The 19233-nt window shown below is 35.7% G+C and overlaps 1 protein-coding gene and 1 long non-coding RNA gene across 2 annotated transcripts in view; one reads left to right on the top strand and one right to left on the bottom strand.

Moving 5' to 3' along the window:
* LOC113105566 (uncharacterized) overlaps positions 1-19233 on the top strand; it is a 68662-nt gene that overhangs the window by 46502 nt on the left and 2927 nt on the right. The gene's annotated exons all lie outside the window — the stretch shown is intronic.
* LOC113105565 (NT-3 growth factor receptor-like) overlaps positions 1-19233 on the bottom strand; it is a 119904-nt gene that overhangs the window by 37727 nt on the left and 62944 nt on the right. Inside the window, exons 10-11 of the mRNA XM_026266707.1 lie at positions 18877-18926; positions 18682-18784 (exon numbers count right to left, since the gene is read on the bottom strand). Coding sequence (XP_026122492.1) covers positions 18682-18784; positions 18877-18926 — 153 coding nt within the window. The remainder of the gene's footprint in view (positions 1-18681; positions 18785-18876; positions 18927-19233) is intronic.

A 19233-nucleotide genomic window follows, 5' to 3' on the forward strand; every position in this document is an offset into this window, starting at 1 on the left:
CACGTATGAATTACCTCCGTTTGGCCACATTTCTCTACTGACAGTGAAGCTGTGACTTCCTTATTCCTTTAGAAACAATGATATTACCAGCTCCATGTTGAGAAAGATAATGTAGCCCTTGAGAGATTAAGATATTTATAGTTTAGAAAAATATGCGGATCAGTGCTAAAAAGTTTGTTCCTGAATGTCTGATTGCACGCAAAGCATGATTTATGTGAGTGAATGAGAGTGTGTGCATAAGATACAGAAGGTAGTGCATTAGATTAGAACTTATGGACAATTTTATTTTCAGCCAACTTGAGTCTACATGCTTATAGATTGATGTTTGACAGATAAATTAAACATTTTGTGTGCGAAAAAGACAAAAGAACAATAACAATGGATGACCTCCATATAACAAAAAGCGTTATTTTTTTTCATTTTTTTTTTTTTTTGCTGAATATCATTTAAGTGCAAAAAAGTCCAGACAGAAAGTTCTTATGTACAAATCAACATTAAAGTGCCATTGTATTGTATAATTACACTGCTTGCAACACTGTATTTATTTTCCTTTGTTTGAAACTTTGTTAAGTCAGCCTGAACCATGTTAACATACTGAATCTATTCAAACGCATAATTATAACTTATCATTTTAGCCTCAGGTGTGCTGTCTATATTTCATTAGTATATACTTTATACTTTTCAAGAAAGTAAAGCACAAAGTTTGAAAGTGTAACCAACAGTGATGACATTAAAATATCTGCATTCTGAACTGCATTTGGTCTTGTTCGCGTCAACTATTTGTCTATTTATCTATCTGTTTATACATATACTTTATATAATTTTTGCTGCCGAGCAAGCACTTGTGTTTCCTTCATGAAAAAACAAAGGCTTGAGATATGTATACTAAGGCAGACAGCTCACGTCATTGACATTATGAGCATTGTGGAGGCTCTATTAAATTAAGTGACCTATCAATGAATGCAGAACACTGGTGAGGGGGAAACACAGTCTTGATTCAGTGTGGAAAAGTAATGATTTCTCCATCCCTACAGCACTCTTCACTATTGTGTCCTCCTCTCTTGTGACAACCGTGACAACACACCATGACGATCACAGAAATTGCCTATTATAGATGACAGTTCCGCTAAAGTTAATGCACAGAATGCCCCTGTGTTTTCAAAAGTGTATTGCACAGGTCAGACAGATAGTCTTTGGAAAACTAGGATACAGAGCGTGGATAATCAGAATCAGGATAAATGCACGTACATACACACATATACATATTTGGAAACAGGTGCTACAAAATACTTACATTTTGCATAAGCTAGGACAACTGTTCTACTCTTTTTATTTATATATTTTTTTAATTGATACATTTATCCAGCAAGGGCACATTAAATTGATTTAGAATGTTACGATTTCTATTTAGAATAAATGCTGCTCTTTTCAACTTTCAGCAGAATCGTGAAAAAAATATATTACTGTTAACATATATTACTGTATAACTAAAATATAATGATAATAATGTGTTTTTTTGCAGCAGCAGTAGCAAAACAGCATATTTTGAGTAATTTCAACCCATTCTCACTCCAAAGGCGTCAAAAACTGAAGCATGGTCAAGCGCCCCTAGCGTCACTTTTATGACGCCAAATGTGCCTCTCGGCGTCGAATATCGAAGCACTACGACCTTCATTGCTTTCAATGGGAAACTTTTGGCGTCAGAATTCGACACGAGGACATGAGATGTTTATCGCTATGAAATCACGTTCAAGAAGTCTCATTCAGCACACATCGCGATACTTGCTATCAGTTCCACAGTTTGGGTGAGTAGTCGTATATACGCTCTTTTAATGCCTTTTATAAAATGTATTCTGTCTTATTTATTAATCAGATTAGTGCCATATGTTTAATCGCTGTATTATATCGGTCATCCGCGGCTGTCTTTGAGTTTCATTGCGTTTAAATAAATGAACACAGCTGCTAATTAGTCTGATTAAACTCTATCTGTCACCTGACGTGCCATAGACCTTCAATCCGTTTTATATTATTATTAATTTCAGGATCAATGATGCAAGTTGTATTTGTAGTAAAATCATGGTAATCACGACACTTACAATAGTAATAAATGAAATGTGAAGTTAAAACACAGTAAACAGGACATTAGTAACTGTAGTTTTACTATGGTATATTAATAATCAATACAACAATACAATAATCACCAAACCAGCTATGTTTGTATCACTGTAATGTTAGTGTTTTTATGTGCTTTTATATGACAGATATCACAGTAATCATATGTTCTGTACCATGCTTTTAATACCTTTTAATGTAAATCCAAAAAAAAAAAAAAAAATCAAATTAAAAATAAATAATAAAACATGTATTGTTCCATTTTGCAGTTCATTCATATCAGTTTATATTTATATATATATATTTATTATATCTAAATATTTTGCTAACAGATCATTATTAACTTTCTGTATATAATTACATTTTATTTACTCTCCCCTTTTTATTATTTTTATTTTTATTTTTAGCTGAAAAGACGTAAAGGCAGTCAGCTCAGTGGTGTTTCTGGAGAGGGATTCCTTCAGAAATGGAGAAGACAGAAAGCTGTGGAGGCAGATATTTGCAGCAGTAAGTCTGTGATAGTTTGTCTCTTTTATCAAACATTCCTGCTGTTATAATTTGTACAGCATTTGTTGTTTCTTAAACTGTTGCACTGTCCAAATACCCACACTTGCCATCTTTGCACTTGACCACTTGATTACTTATTTGAAGTCTTTCCTGTATTTGGCCTAGTGTTCGAGTGAGCATGATGACCACGAGTGTGTGTCGAACTTTTCATGACCTGATGACTGTGTTTCCCAATCCTGATCCTGGAGAACCCCAGCACTGCACGGTTTTGGTGTCTCTCTTATCTGCCTTGGAGTCTTCACTGATGAGCTGATGAGTTGAATCAGGTGTGTTTGATCAGGGAGACATCTCAAATGTGCAGTGTTTGGGTTCTCCAGGACCAGGATTGGGAGCCACTGCCTTATGGGACACTTATGTGTTTACAGAAATTTTTAATATCTAATTATCAATATTTCACATACTGTACATTGGACAGCTTTCCATGACCTCTTGTGAGATCTCGGCAAAAAGTCTGACGATTTATTCCAAAACATGATGCATGATGGGATACACTAAGCTTTGTATAGCTCTCCGGAGCATTATTGGAGAGGTTTAGTGTGTGTTAAGGACGCTGTGCTTTGGCATTATTAAGACCGGGGACAGTCTCGTTCACACACTGTCACGTACACACACTCTCAAGTGGCCAAGACTGCAAGTGTGGGTATCTGGACAGGGTCAAAGTCTTAAAAATGATCCCTAAACACGGTCGCACATCATAGTCTTAATAATCCAGTTTAACACTTGTAGGATATTGTACAAGCCCCAGGACGGTCTCATCTGACACTATCAAAAGAATTCATATGACTATAGCTTGTTATTAATTACTTGTATTCAATAATGGATGCATTTAACATTTAATTATACAGCATCTTTACAGAGGTGTAATGTACAAGTTGCACGTACTTAATAATATTTTCTTCTTTCTGTCTTACAGGATTTTTTGCAGATAATCCTAATGCTGTTCTTCTTTTTCATGTCTAAAATATCAAGCTCAACAGCTCACTCAAGAGCCAACCCTCACAAACCTTCCTAAAAACTAAAAGAGCTATTACTGAGTCTCAGCGAATCTTGCCATGATCAGCTCTTCCCAGGTACATTTGTTTAGAATATTTTTTTTAATCAACATTTACTCATCAAATGCTCTGGTCTGAATCTTACTTTAAATTAACTTAATTATGTTTAATGAGCAATATTAATTGCACACAGAGTAAGTAGAGATTATCTTGTTTCACAGAAGAGAAGGAAGACCAAGGAAATGATTTGCTCAGGATGAGAAATGAAGATGGCCATCTTGTGCTCAAACAAACAGAAGTCCTCTGGTATGTGTGTGTTGAAGCAATGCTGTGTTATACAACATTTTATGATGATCTCTCACAGAACTGGTCATGTCAGCCTTGATTTCTTTTTTTACTATTACCATTACAGCATGTTAGCAAAGTGTGACTGGACATTTTATGTTTTTAAAAACACACCACCTGTTTTAAGAGTAGACAAGTATCATGAAATTGGTTTAGCTGATATAAACACCAATTGACATTATTTAATTGTTTTGTAAATGTTATGTTATAAATTGTGAATTGATAGTTGATTGGTTTGAAGCCAGGCCTTACACTGCACAGACTAAAACACGTTTGTGAGAGAAGTCAGGAACTTTAGAGAAAGATTCTAGAGGAAGAAAACACATTTACTGCAACAATAGATGAATTCTAGAGTCTCTGAGAAGTACACATGCTAATGCAGTCTCATGAGCAAGACCTTTGCCTCTGTAACTTTTTCTTAATTCTTGCAGAATGACATATTTATTGCAGTATTTTAATTTGTACAGATGATCTCATCAGCCAAATGAGGGGTTTTGACCAAGTGATGCTCTTGAAAGGAGTGAAAGAAGAGGATGTGGTAAATTCTCTTCAGAGAAAAAGCTTCTCAAAAGGTCTCAAAACAGCTTGAAGAATGGTAAGTGTACAGTACTACAAGGGTCATAGTTGCTCACACTGCTAAAATCACACAGAACATAAGCTGAGCTCTCTGTCCATTAAACAACTTCATCTGGATTGCTTGTTTCACTTTGACCAGGTCTGGGATCTTAGGACTGAGAAATCCTCTGACTGAGAGAAGCTACACCACACCAGTGCTGGATATCAACCACAAACTGTTTCCAGACACGAGAGAAGGAGAACACGATGGGGAGATGAAACCAGTTTAGATGTGATGATGGGAATCATTATTTTGTGGAACAGTATCACATGTCTTATATGTATCACATGATCTGTATCACAGTTGACTGGATGGGACTGTGTGACTTTTAAGGACATTTCATCACTCATCTGTGTGAACTGATTTATATATGAGGTTAATGTATTTTTGATGATAATTATTTTCATTGAATCGTATTCGTCTTGATGCTACTTTATCAACTTTATAGTCTATGCTTCAATAAAATGAAAATGGTGAATATTGTGTTCTGAAGATTCTTGGTAAATACATAATTTTACTAGGTAGGCTCATATGTGTTTATTTTAGACTTGGAAAAACAACATATTAATTATTGGGATTATTTTTTATTTAAGACATAAACATTTTCTATCGGATTAATAACATCTGGGACATCAGTACACCAGAAAGTAATTTTTTTATATTTTAGTAACATTTAGCACATTTTTTAGTGAAATAAAGGGACTTACGAGATTAATTATTCTGCATTACAAGATGGTGCCATGGGCTTTATTGTTACAAACACTTGAGGGATAACTGAGAATGTAGCAGGAATGATCAACGTGGATCTTGTACTGCACACACATTACTGATGTCCAGCACCTGAGGAGCAAGATACGGGGGTGAAGAGGACATTTTTACACTGATTTTTGCTAAATAGTTATATATATATAAATTAATATTCTTAGCACTGCATGAATTTGTCCTTGTGTAATAGTGAAGTATCACAATGTGTATACATTGTCCTTGATTACTGCTTTACAGGTGGGGAATAGATAAAGGCAAGTTGTTGCAGGTTCATCCATTATATTTCTTGCCATTTACTTCAAAAATCAAATAGATAATCTATTATTTTCATTATTAAATAATTTATTTCTAATTTTTCAATGTTTCATCAGATGGCCTCACAATGTCCTGTCAAAAGGTTTAATAGTCATGATGAATAGAATAGAAAACAGAGGACTGTGAAAACTGTCAGATATAAATGTGACTCAGCTCAGTTTGTTGTCCATGATTAGGAGAATACATATATGTAGGTTTTACTGCCCTTCTACCGCCAGGGGCCCAGTAGCACCCCCCGGAAGAGCTCAAAACTGTACAATTCAAATGGCTGTAAATCAGAGTCCAATTAACATATCAAAGAGAAAATGGGCAGGATTATTACTTATGCTATGCTGATAAAATAATGTTGAGCTCAGTTTTCAGAAATAAATGGAAAGCTGACATAAAGGCATTTTAAATATTGCTCACTGTAAAATACCACATTTCAGCCTGCCTCTCAAATATATCATAGAGGTTTGCACAATAAACATATTTAGATATCCAGTTTTCCTTAAAATAAATAATTTATTTCGTTTCGTTAATAAAAAGTTTTAAACTACATTACCCACAAGCCTCCGTCGTTCTATCTATGGAAAGGCAACACTAGGGGGCTGTGTTTTGTAGTTCATTGAAGTTATGCTTAGGGTTAGGATTAGGATCTCGCTAAAGATGTCATTTTTCTCAAGATAGCAACACTTCATTGTTGACTTAATATATTACTAATGTGATGATAGCAGCAAAACATACTTTTTAACATGATGCGCTGTTTAATATGGGTTAAAAGATAGTCCAACCACAGACTGTCCTGAAAATTCATAGCCAATGACATCTAAGCTGAGCAGTAGCGTCACACTTCCTTATCCATTTATGACAGATGTCTTTCGTTTTTCGGCTGAAGGGATAGATTCGGTTAACAATAGATTAAGCTTGCTACTTATTAGATTCTGTTTTATTAACGTCTTCACCTTCCTCCGTTGTTCAGCTTGACAAACATTGGGCAATATTGATGTGCACATGCCCAGCAGTCGCAGTTGTATCCAACAGATAGATTCCTCTCATTAAATATAAGACACATTTTTAAGATTTGTATTTTTTTTTTTGACCAAAGACAAATATATTTACTAATCAAATGACGTGCTTCTAAAATTTACATTGTATATTACATTGTTTTTTAAATGTCATATGTCATATGTGTTTTAAAATTGTTCACATTTGTGTTTCTGTGATTTACCATTCTCTACCATTTGAACTCTAGGAATAAAAACTGAAATTATTAATGAATGAATGAACAAATAAATACATAAAGCATAATAAACATGCATATTTTTGTAAGGATCTTCCATTATTTATTTATATGTCAAACTCATTTAAAGACAACATGCCCAAATTACTACACTGCATCCTCTGTCACCAAGCTCGTTTTTGCCACCATAAAGAATAAAAAGGCAGTTATGTTGTAAACATTAACTATTTTCAGTATGCAAATGAAAATGCTTTTATTAAAAAACAAAACAGTAAATACAGTATGTCTTTCAGAGAACACTGGAAAAAGTGTTGTGACCAAAATGTTATACAACACAATGTAAATGTTTCAAACTCACAAAAAAACACCATGAAGACATGCATGTCAAGTGTGCAATATATTTTTAATATGGAGCGCTATTTTTAACTATTGTTTTCATCACTGGTTCTGTAATTTATTCATTATGAGCTTATAATTAAAACAAAGTTACATCTTCTGCAAAAATCAAACCACTGCAAAGTCTAATCACTGATCCAGGGACCATATCTGTGTGTGTGGGTGACAAAGAGTTAACGAGGTGAGTCCTTGTGCATGATGGAGCTACAGCGTTATCCTCAAACAATCCTGTAAGACAGAAAGGAAGGAAATATTAAATTACATTCAACTTATACATTACACTGTGTTTTGTTTAGACCATAAAAGCAGCCTCTGTAAAGATGCTGTATAATTAAATGTTAAATGCATGCATTATTGAATACAAGTAATTAATAGCAAGCTATAGTCATATGAATTCTTTTGATAGTGTCAGATGAGACCGTCCTGGGGCTTGTACAATATCATACAAGTGTTAAACTGGATTATTAAGACTGTGATGTGCGACTGTGTTTAGGGATCATTTTTAAGACTTTGACCCTGTCCAGATACCCACACTTGCAGTCTTGGCCACTTGAGAGTGTGTGTACGTGACAGTGTGTGAACGAGACTGTCCCCGGTCTTAATAATGCCAAAGCACAGCGTCCTTAACACACACTAAACCTCTCCAATACTGCTCCGGAGCGCTATACAAAGCTTAGTGTATCCCATCATGCATCATGTTTTGGAATAAATCGTCAGACTTTTTGCCGAGATCTCACAAGAGGTCATGGAAAGGTGTCCAATGTACAGTATGTGAAATATTGATAATTAGATATTAAAAATCTCTGTAAACACATAAGTGTCCCATAAGGCAGTGGCTCCCAATCCTGGTCCTGGAGAACCCAAACACTGCACATTTGAGATGTCTCCCTGATCAAACACACCTGATTCAACTCATCAGCTCATCAGTGAAGACTCCAAAGGCAGATAAGAGAGACACCAAAACCGTGCAGTGCTGGGGTTCTCCAGGATCAGGATTGGGAAACACAGTCATCAGGTCATGAAAAGTTCGACACACACTTGTGGTCATCATGCTCACTCGAACACTAGGCCAAATACAGGAAAGACGTCAAATAAGTAATCAAGTGGTCAAGTGCAAAGATGGCAAGTGTGGGTATTTGGACAGTGCAACAGTTTAAGAAACAACAAATGCTGTACAAATTATAACAGCAGGAATGTTTGATAAAAGGGACAAACTATCACATACTGCTGCAAATATCTGCCTCCGCAGCTTTCTGTCTTCTCCATTTCTGAAGGAATCCCTCTCCAGAAACACCACTGGGCTGACTGCCTTTACGTCTTTTCAGCTAAAAATAAAAATAAAAATAATAAAATGGTGAGAGTAAATAAAATTGAATTATATAAAGAATGTTAATAATGATCTGTTAGCAAAATATTTAGATATAATAAATATATATAAATATATATATAAATATAAACTGATATGAATGAACTGCAAAATGGAAAAATGCATGTTTTATTATTTATTTTTAATTTGATTTTTTTTTTTTTTTTGGGATTTACATTAAAAGGTATTAAAAGCATGGTACAGAACATATGATTACTGTGATATCTGTCATATAAAAGCACATAAAAACACTAACATTACAGTGATACAAACATAGCTGGTTTGGTGATTATTGTATTGTTGTATTGATTATTAATATACCATAGTAAAACTACAGTTACTAATGTCCTGTTTACTGTGTTTTAACTTCACATTTCTTTTTCTTACTATTGTAAGTGTCGTGATTACCATGATTTTACTACAAATACAACTTGCATCATTGATCCTGAAATTAATAATAATATAAAACGGATTGAAGGTCTATGGCACGTCAGGTGACAGATAGAGTTTAATCAGACTAATTAGCAGCTGTGTTCATTTATTTAAACGCAATGAAACTCAAAGACAGCCGCGGATGACCGATATAATACAGCGATTAAACATATGGCACTAATCTGATTAATAAATAAGACAGAATACATTTTATAAAAGGCATTAAAAGAGCGTATATACGACTACTCACCCAAACTGTGGAACTGATAGCAAGTATCGCGATGTGTGCTGAATGAGACTTCTTGAACGTGATTTCATAGCGATAAACATCTCATGTCCTCGTGTCGAATTCTGACGCCAAAAGTTTCCCATTGAAAGCAATGAAGGTCGTAGTGCTTCGATATTCGACGCCGAGAGGCACATTTGGCGTCATAAAAGTGACGCTAGGGGCGCTTGACCATGCTTCAGTTTTTGACGCCTTTGGAGTGAGAATGGGTTGGTAATTTCTAAAGGATCATGGGACAAATAACTGGTGTAATTGCTGCTAAACTTTCAACTTTATTTACAGGAATAGATTATTATTATTTTTTTTAAAATATATAAAACAAAAATGTTTTAAAATATTAATAATATTTCACAATATTACAAATTGTACTGTAATAACAGTTAACAATATATGTTTCAGCATTTTTACTGATTTATAATCCATTAAATTTTGCAGAACAATTTATACTTTACTGTACCTAAAAGACAATAACCTCCAATAACTTTTTCAAATACGGCTATTTTGTGTGTTACATACCAGAATGGAGCCACTGATTTAAGGTGACTGTGATTAAAATAAATAGTCATATCAAAGTCAGAATGAGCTATTGTACTATAATAAAACATAACATGGTCAAACATTTTGAAAAAAATAAAATAAAAATGCATTATAACCAGACATTTGCATCTCTGGTGCATATGCACTTCTAAATCTAAATCTAAAGTTTTTCTTTTAGGCCAAGTTTTAACAGAAGATTTCTGCTCCTCACCTTGAATTATCTACAAACACAAGCCCAAAATAAACCAAACATATCTGTAATGAGAATTCTGACCCTGGACTGAATGTTCTAGAACATATCTCACCAGTTCACAATTAACTGCATACAATTTTTTTTTTGTGTAATCTACATGTGCTCACCCCAATCATTATCAAAGCACGTCCAGACCATGTCAGCTTCTGTCATGTTTAATGGTGTTACGGCAAGAGGGACTGAGCCATTTCACTGGCATGAAATTGATTTAGTGCACTGCCTTTAGGGGGCTGATAATGACCCCTCATCTCTGCACGACACACACCTTCATCTCCATTTCATACTGCCTTAAGAGGGAGAGAACAGCGTTTATCAATGTCCCCTATTCCCTATATAATAGAGTTGAGATGGGCAGTATCTGTCTGGTGAACAGCATTGAGAGGTTAAGTGTTTTTACTAGATAGTACTTATGTTGGAAAAAAACAGCTCAGTCACAGAGAAGCATATAGTTTATCCACAGGTTACTATAAAAAGAGACCATATTGAGATATTGTATTTCCGAATTGTTTTTAAAATGCCTTCTAAACCCCTGAAATTCAGTTGAATTTTAAATTGAGGTAGCAAATAGGACACACAATTGCAATTTAAATTTCAAAAACAAATGTCACATTTCCTGGATGGATGGATGGATGGATGATTGGATAGATGGAATAAAAGTATGGGTGGATAGATGGATGGACGAATGGATAAACAGAGAAATTGACGGATGGACGGATCTATAGATGGATGGATTTCAGCAGATGTTAATTTTCGATGGATGGATGGGTAGACAATAATGAATGGATGGATGGACAGATGAATAGACTGACGGATGACTTGATGGACGGATTTCAATGGATGGATGGATGGGTAGACAGAATTGAAAAGATGGATTCGAACCCGGGTCTCTCACACCAAAGGCATGTGTCTTATCCACTGTGCCAACACCACCCCCTCTATACTCCGGTCTATAGATGGATGGATGGATGGATGGATTTCAGCAGATGTCAATTTTCGATGGATGGTTGGTAGACAGAAAGAATGGACTGATGGACAGATGACTTGGATGGATTTCAGCAGATGTCAAATTGTATGTATGTATGTATGGATAGATGATTGGATGGATGGATAACTTGGATTTAATCAGATGCCAAATTTAGATGAATGGGTAAACAGAAAGAATAGAGGGATGGACAGATGTATAGATGCACAAATAGATGGAGAGATAGATGATTGGATGGAAATAATAAAAGTATGGATGGATAGATGGAGGAATGAATGGATGAACAGAGAAATAAATGGATTGATGGATAGGTGGATGGATTTCAGCAGAAGTCAAATTTTGATGGATGGATGGGTAGATAGAATGATGGATGGACAGATGGATAGAGGCATGAATAGATGGACAGATGAACGATTGGAGAGATGGAACAGTGGACAGATGTATGTATGTATAATTAGATGATTGGATGGATGGATAGATGAGGGATTGAATGGTTGGATAGATGGACAGAAAATTGGACAGATGGACATTCAAATGGATGGATGACCAAATGGATAGATAAATGAATGAACAGATATGGATAGATGGATGGATGGATAGATGCACATATAGATGGATAGATGCACAGATGGACAACTAGATCGATAGAAAAGTGGATGAATGAGTGGATGAATGGACAAATAGGAGGATGTATTGATGGAATTAACGAATGGATGGATTGGATGGTTGGATAGATGGACAGAAAAACGGACAAGTATGCATACAAATAGATGGATGGCCAAGTGGATAGATGAACAGAAAAATTGGATTGATGGAACATTGGACAGATGTATGGAAGGAAAAACTGAATGAATGATAGTCAAATAGGTGGATGTATGGATCTGATGTATGGTTGGATAAATAGATGGAGGGATTGGATAGTTGGATATAAAAACAGACAATCGGACTGGTGGACATACGAATAGATGGATGGACGGATGGAATGAATGGATGCATGGATAAATATATATAAATGATAGATAGGATTCAGTAATTCCACTTCCTAATTTGAATTCAAATGCCAGATGGCTGATTTTTATGCAAACAAAAACAAAACTCTCCTCCATGATGCCTAAAGTGTTCTTGGTGGTTGCCTCTACTATCTCGTGTCAAAAGCTGGTCTCTATTCTCTTCTCTAGATATGGTTCAAATGACATATTCAGTGACAAGCCTATGGGTTTTCATCTATTTTATAGTCTACAAAACAATGCAATTCTGATGGCTTAAAAAAAGGTCTCACTAAGCCACACGATTTGATGTATCATTCATGTCTGTTCTGCAAACAGTGCAGGATGAGTAATGCATCAAAGTTTTTTTTTTTTCAGGTTTGTTCAAATGCTTTAGCAAACACCACTTATAATACCAAATACTACTACAGTCAGGAATAATGGGTTCATACTGGCACCATGTGAGAGCTGGGGAGCACTTAAGCAACAAATGAACCTGAAACAATGATAAAATATGAGATGAGCAAGGATTTTTTGGAACAGTGGTGTTTTCTATCTCAAGAGGGGTATATGTTCATTTTTATTACCAAAATGATGTGATTACAGACACTTGTTCGGTTGCTGGTAGGGCAGGAATATGGTTGAAACAGCACAGTGCATTAATTCAATGGGCAAAGTATCCTTTTAAACCCCAATCATAATGGAGTGAAGTGCTTTTCAAAATTGAAAAATGGAGCTGAATGACCCTGTTCCACTTTGGAGGAGGAGGAAAAAAGGCAGCCATTCCTTGCTGGGATTTTGACATCAGAAAATGGTCATTGATCTGTATCAGCGACAGCTTCAGTGTTTCTTTGTGCATCGCTGTCTGTCAAAGAAGCTGCGTCTCAGGGTTGCTGCAAAAATGTTGGTGGGTGTCTTCACATGTGAACTGTTGTTCTATGCGTGGTTTCACTGACTGCTTCATCGGCTGGGGCAAGGTGAGTCAGTCAGGAATTAAATCTTTGGGTTTGATGATGTGTGCTAAACAGCCCTTGGCTTATTGCAGTAATGTAGCCGTGGAAGGTTTAAGCCCTTGTGACAGCAATGATAGGATCTTAATAGGCAGGTGAGCTATCAGGGCAAAGTGCATGGAGGGAGGCAAAGGGGAGGGTTTTCATGGTGAAGCTAAAATAAACTCTGTCACATGCAGTTTAGTGATGTTATCATCATGAGTCATGACTCATAGGGAGACTTCCTTCCCTAATATTTGCCAAAAAGTAGATCTCATGCCATTTCAGATGTCTGGTGTGACATTAAGATGTGGCCAAGCTATATAATGTGCATGTAATGATACGGCCTTTGTAATCATCGGGAAGAAGGAGGTGGGAACCGGCGCACAATCAAAAATCACTTTAATTATTCAAAATAAACACAACGCGGCGCACCAGCCCCTCACGGACGACTGGTGCGCATAAATAAAAAGCAAACACATAAAATAATGTCCCAGGCCTGGTCCTCTCTCGTCCTTCACTATAGTCGCTCCAGTTTTATATCCTTCCATCTCCTACGTGGGACTCGATACCAGCGGTGGGGCGCAGGTGCAGCTCATCTCCAATCACTACACCTGGCCTCACTCCTCGTTCCCACGCCTCTCGGCCCCGCCCCACTCGCCACAGTGCACTATTGTTAAAAAGTTTGGGGGTATTGTTAAGTAAGTGTTTATTAATTAATAAGTGTTTATTTTTTTTATTTTTTTTATGTTACAAAATAATTTTATGTGAAATTAATTGTTCTTTTAAACATTCTATAAAATCTGAAAAAAATGTTTCCACAAAAATATTGAGCAGCAGAGCTGTTTTCAACATTGATAATAATAAATGTTCCCTTTCAGTCGGTCACATTTGACATTACATTAGAACAGACTGACAAATGGGGTCTTGTTAACAGAATGGACTAATGGTACATTTAGTACCTTGGTCTGTGGGATTAGCATTGTGAGCTCCGCCCCACTGTATGGTTATATAAGGAGCAGCGTGATGGTTACACTAGCTACCAGTAGCCGCTCGCATTAAAATCACCTTGATTTTAATGTTGACCTGACTGCTTCTAATGTTCTCATTTGTAAGTTGCTTTGGATAAAAGCGTCTGCTAAATGATTAAATGTAAATGCAATGTAAATGCGTGAGCAAATGACATTCAAGCTTTCACTTCAGAGCCGAGCACATCTAAGCTGCTTGTTTCTCCGGAGTGTCTCAAAACGAGTCTTCAGAGTGTTGGCACAAAAACATCATTTAGCGGTTCTTGTGGGCTTCCTGCTTCTTCTCTCTAGCTTTGCATTCCCCTGAGCACTTCAGCGCCACTGAAAGAACTATTTCTTTAAAAGAACTTTACGGGTTGTGTTTGCATCGGGTTTTCCTTTTCCTTGGGAAGCAACCCTTGCCATCTCTGACTTTGAAACATTCCACCCTGCGGGCTGGGTAGAGATTCATGTGTCTCACCGCTACGCGGGTTGATATTCGCTTTGTAAGTCTTCTAATAAGTCCCGCCATTGTGGCATTTTGTAAGGAATCCCATTCGTCCACTGAAAGGGAACATCTATGTTACCGATGTAACCCTCATTCCCTGAAGGAAGGAACAGAGAAATTATGTCCCTTTGCCACAATCGCTGTTCCACTTTACGGCCAGGTCACACGGCTGGGCTCCTAAGCAAAGACTTGAATGCGAGTTGCTTGCGCTGCTCCTTATATACTCATACAGTGGGGCAGAGCTTGCAAATCCTGCAGACCAATGTACTAAACATACCAGGCGAGACCCCATTCCTCAGTCTGTTCTGACATAACATCTCCGTTCCCTCCTTCTGGGAACGAGGGATACATACGTAAGCTAGATATTTCTTAAACAGTAAGTCAGCATATAAGAGTAAGCCCAGAATGACTACTCACAGTACATCTTCGGAAAAAATTATGTAAAATTAAGATGTTTTTCTGTTGTACGGAAGCCCTAAGAGGTCATTCATGGTTATTGTTCTGCTTTTTCAGGTACAAAATGTTCAATTTATCTGTCAAGCATGTCGACTCAAGTTGGCTGGAAGTAAAATTGACAACATGTTCAGAATCACAGGTGTTTGCAATGATACATTTGCAGCCTTGTTTTCATGTGTCATTCATAATCGAATGATTTCTGATGGATCATGTGACACTGGGGTAATGATGCTGAAAATTCAGCTTGGCATTACAGGAATAAATAACATTTTAAAATATATTCAGATAGAAAACTGTTACTTGGAATAGTAATAATATAATATTTCTTAATTATTTCTGCCAGATTCACAACAGGTGTGTCTTCAAATAATTACATTGCACTTCCATTCAAACACATACATATATGTTGTCTCTTACTGCATACTGCACTGACATTCAGGTTTGCTGAACTCTGACCTGCACATTCACATAATGAAAATATATTTAACCAATTCAGGATGTAAACATCACAGACTGAGCTGTTGGCTCAACGGTGTGAATACAAACTTCAAAGCTTCTTCGTTTGCACTGCGGTGTTCCAGGAAAGTGATGCAGATAGTACATTTAAACTTATTTTTTTTTTAGATGTATTATTTATCAAAAGCAGAAGCCCTAGAGCACAACATCATATCCTGATGAATCCGGATTATTCTAAATGCAGTATACCGCAGTTAGTAATTATCATAATACCCGACAGAAACATCTACATATGAGCACAACCTCACCGTCTGGAAATGTACCCTTATACTTTATAAAAACTTTACAATACATTAAGAAATTATATGCACAAATCAAGCTTTTACATTGTTTTTGTAATGAAATATAGCTTTATATTTTCATATATAACTGATTCATAAATTATTCATAAAATAATTTATGAAAATACTTATTGTAGGGTAGTTTTGTTGTACGCTTTCTAAAAAACAATCTAAAATTAAATATACATATATTAAAAATGAATATTTAAATTATATGTATATATATATCGAAAATAAATAATATTTTTTGAGGAGTATATATATATATATATATATATATATATATATATATATATATATTATAAAAAATATAAAATATTATAAAAACAGCACACAGGTTGTATACACCATATGCATGTACGATACTCAATACTGATTATATTACAGATCTGTGGCTGGACAAAATGTCTGATTATAATTCAGATAAAATAATGACCATAGGATCATACACAAGCCTGAGGCTGTCTTAAAAAATCCTCTCCTGACAGGAAATGAATGCATTATTTGGAACTGAATTTAATAAAACGTCTGAAATCCCCAGTGGAAATGTTGCAAAGAGAAATGTTTGAAATCAACATTTCCTTTGTGCTTTCTTCTTGGTAATGAAAATCAATTATCTGTTGTCATATTGACATTTTGATTGATGGTGGACAGGAACTGATTAAAAGAAGTTTCCCTCCACAGAATCAGGAAATTACAGTATGCATCATACAGGATATGATCAAACCAGCCCTTGCACTAAAAATAATTAGGCATTTAGGCCTGCTTTATACAATTATCAGTTATCAGCAATAATATGTGTTTTTTATCGCTGTAGTATGACTAACAACATTGTCAATTAGTATCATATAAGTATTAATTTTTGAGCACTACCATGTACAGTAGGGCCAAAGTTAGTTAAAATTGATCATTACAATGGCAGCAACAGATGTCTATGCACAACAATGCTTTTCTTCCTTGTTAAAACGTTGTAATATAGTCATGTTATAGAAACTAACTACTGTATACGAAAGTTCACGCTTTCACCTTAAGAAATAATTACTGACTTATCCATTTATTGTTGTAGGCTAATGTAAGTATACAAGATAGTATACAAGTTCTCAAGAAAGTAACGAGGAAAAACTTGATAATGAGCTTAAATTAAAAATATGCAAACACAAGTTCTCTCTTTAGATTTTTACCTACAATTACAACCAAACACCTAGATTAAGACGGAGGCAGATTATGAAGCTTTACCATTTGCAGAAATGCCCTGAACGACTTGAAAGGCAAGTAAAATCAGATAGACGCTGCACAGCACAACCTCTGTTCATGATTTGATGATTTTATAGCAAACTAAAGGTCCAAACACAGAAAACAAGAAACACACTCGCACAACAAAATCAGATTTTACTGCTTGCCCTAATAGTCCAACGGCAAAAAAAAAAATGCTCCCGAATGATTGAGTGAGGCAAAAATCCAATACAGCTCAATCTGAGGTAATGGCTGCCTGAGACCTCCAGTTGATTTGGAGAGAAAAACAGTACAAGTGGTGTATTGTGGGAAGGCCAGCATGCTGAAAAGGGCTCGTATTGACGTCACGCTTTGAGTGTCAATCCGTTTATGCCTCTTTAACCTTGCCAGCGATCGTGAGACATAATGAGCCGTTCCTCTTTGGAATTAACAGAGCCCATATTTTCTGTCTCTCACAGGACTGTCACAACAAAGTGAGAGAGCGTTTTCATCTTATGACACATATATGAGAAAAAAGCAAGGATGTTGGATCAAGGGGGTTATGCATAAACTCAAAGTGTTTGTGTTGATACATAAAGAATCCATCAAAAATCTGCCTACAGGTTTGAAATGACCTAAAGGTGAGTAAATGGGTGATAATATTTATAACTTTAAAATGTTATATGGTCAATGGTGTGATTATTAATGTAAATAATACCACTGGCATCAATGCAACACCAGCTTTACGTTATGAAACACTTGAGTTATAAAGAAAATTATCTTTCATTTAAGTATCCAAAACTACAGTAGGTATGAACTCATGGTCATTTAAATTGAAACAATCTCATATACATATATAGTTGCTCATATCGTCATATGTTTTTTCTGGTACCGCCCACCTTTACTACAGATGTAGGTTTGAATTTAAAACTGCATTTCTGAATGCACTGACACCACAGTGATATAAACCTTAATATTAGCAGAGGAAGTCAGGCTAACCAACGAAAGATTCGCAGGCATTTCCGCCAACTGCCTCCCCAAGGTCTGAGACTGGAGGATGCATTCAACTCAAATTCTATTCACACAAACCCACACAGCACAAACCAAACCCTATCTGACTCATGATGTGCCAGACCACTGTTTAAAAGCAGGCTCTAAACATAGCCTAAAACCAAAGCCCAGAACTCCCGCAAGATGATTGACAGCTGAAAGACTGAGGAAATCTATTGTGTTGCTTCAAGAAAGGATGAAGAGAATTAAGGTAGTTTTGCTTTTTTCACTGGGAATAAAATATCTAAAGTTAACATGACATCAAAATTGGACCACTTTTTACTTAAATGCGCATTAAGACAAAAATGTTTGTTGTCTTTTATAAAATTATATTTACTCCCATCCAACCACCTGTCGTAAAGGAGAGCATTTTCCGCAAATCAATTAATTCCCATCGAGCAAGATAGCCACTGACTTCCCTGAAAATATGGAGCAAAAATTTGCCTTCATTTTGACATTAAGAAAATGCAGCTAAATACTCTAGTCATACCTTTTATGCCATATTTGTTGCGTCTGCTGTATTTGTTGATGAGGACGAAAATCACAATGAGGAAGACGCAGCCAAAGCCAGCCAGACCAACAGCAATTGACATCTACAGAAAACAAACAATAAAGCAATAAACTGAATTGAAAGAAGAACTTTTGATTAGCCTTTTGATTTTTCTAGACCGAAAGAACTTCTTACTCCAAATGAATCTTCTTCAGGACTCTTCGCCTCATCTTCAGGTGTTGGAGCTACAAATATAAAAGACGTTGCTCAAATAAAGACAAGTGTTGTTGCTGATAACTAAAACGTATAAAAAAAAATTATGTTAATTGCAATACTGCTGAAATACAAATATTAAATGAAAAACGTACAAAATGTAAAAAAAAAAAAAAAAAAAAAGAACGTAAATAAAAACATAAAAACCAGCACATAACAAAATCTCTAAAACATAAGTATATATAATAAATACTATTTTATTTTACTACTTTTAATGTTTGCTTTATAATGTTTATCCTTGGCTACATAAAAGCTAAACAACATTTTCACCCTTATTTC

The sequence above is a fragment of the Carassius auratus genome, chromosome 7 (assembly GCF_003368295.1).
Source record: "Carassius auratus strain Wakin chromosome 7, ASM336829v1, whole genome shotgun sequence".
Classification (NCBI taxonomy): Eukaryota; Metazoa; Chordata; class Actinopteri; order Cypriniformes; family Cyprinidae; genus Carassius; species Carassius auratus.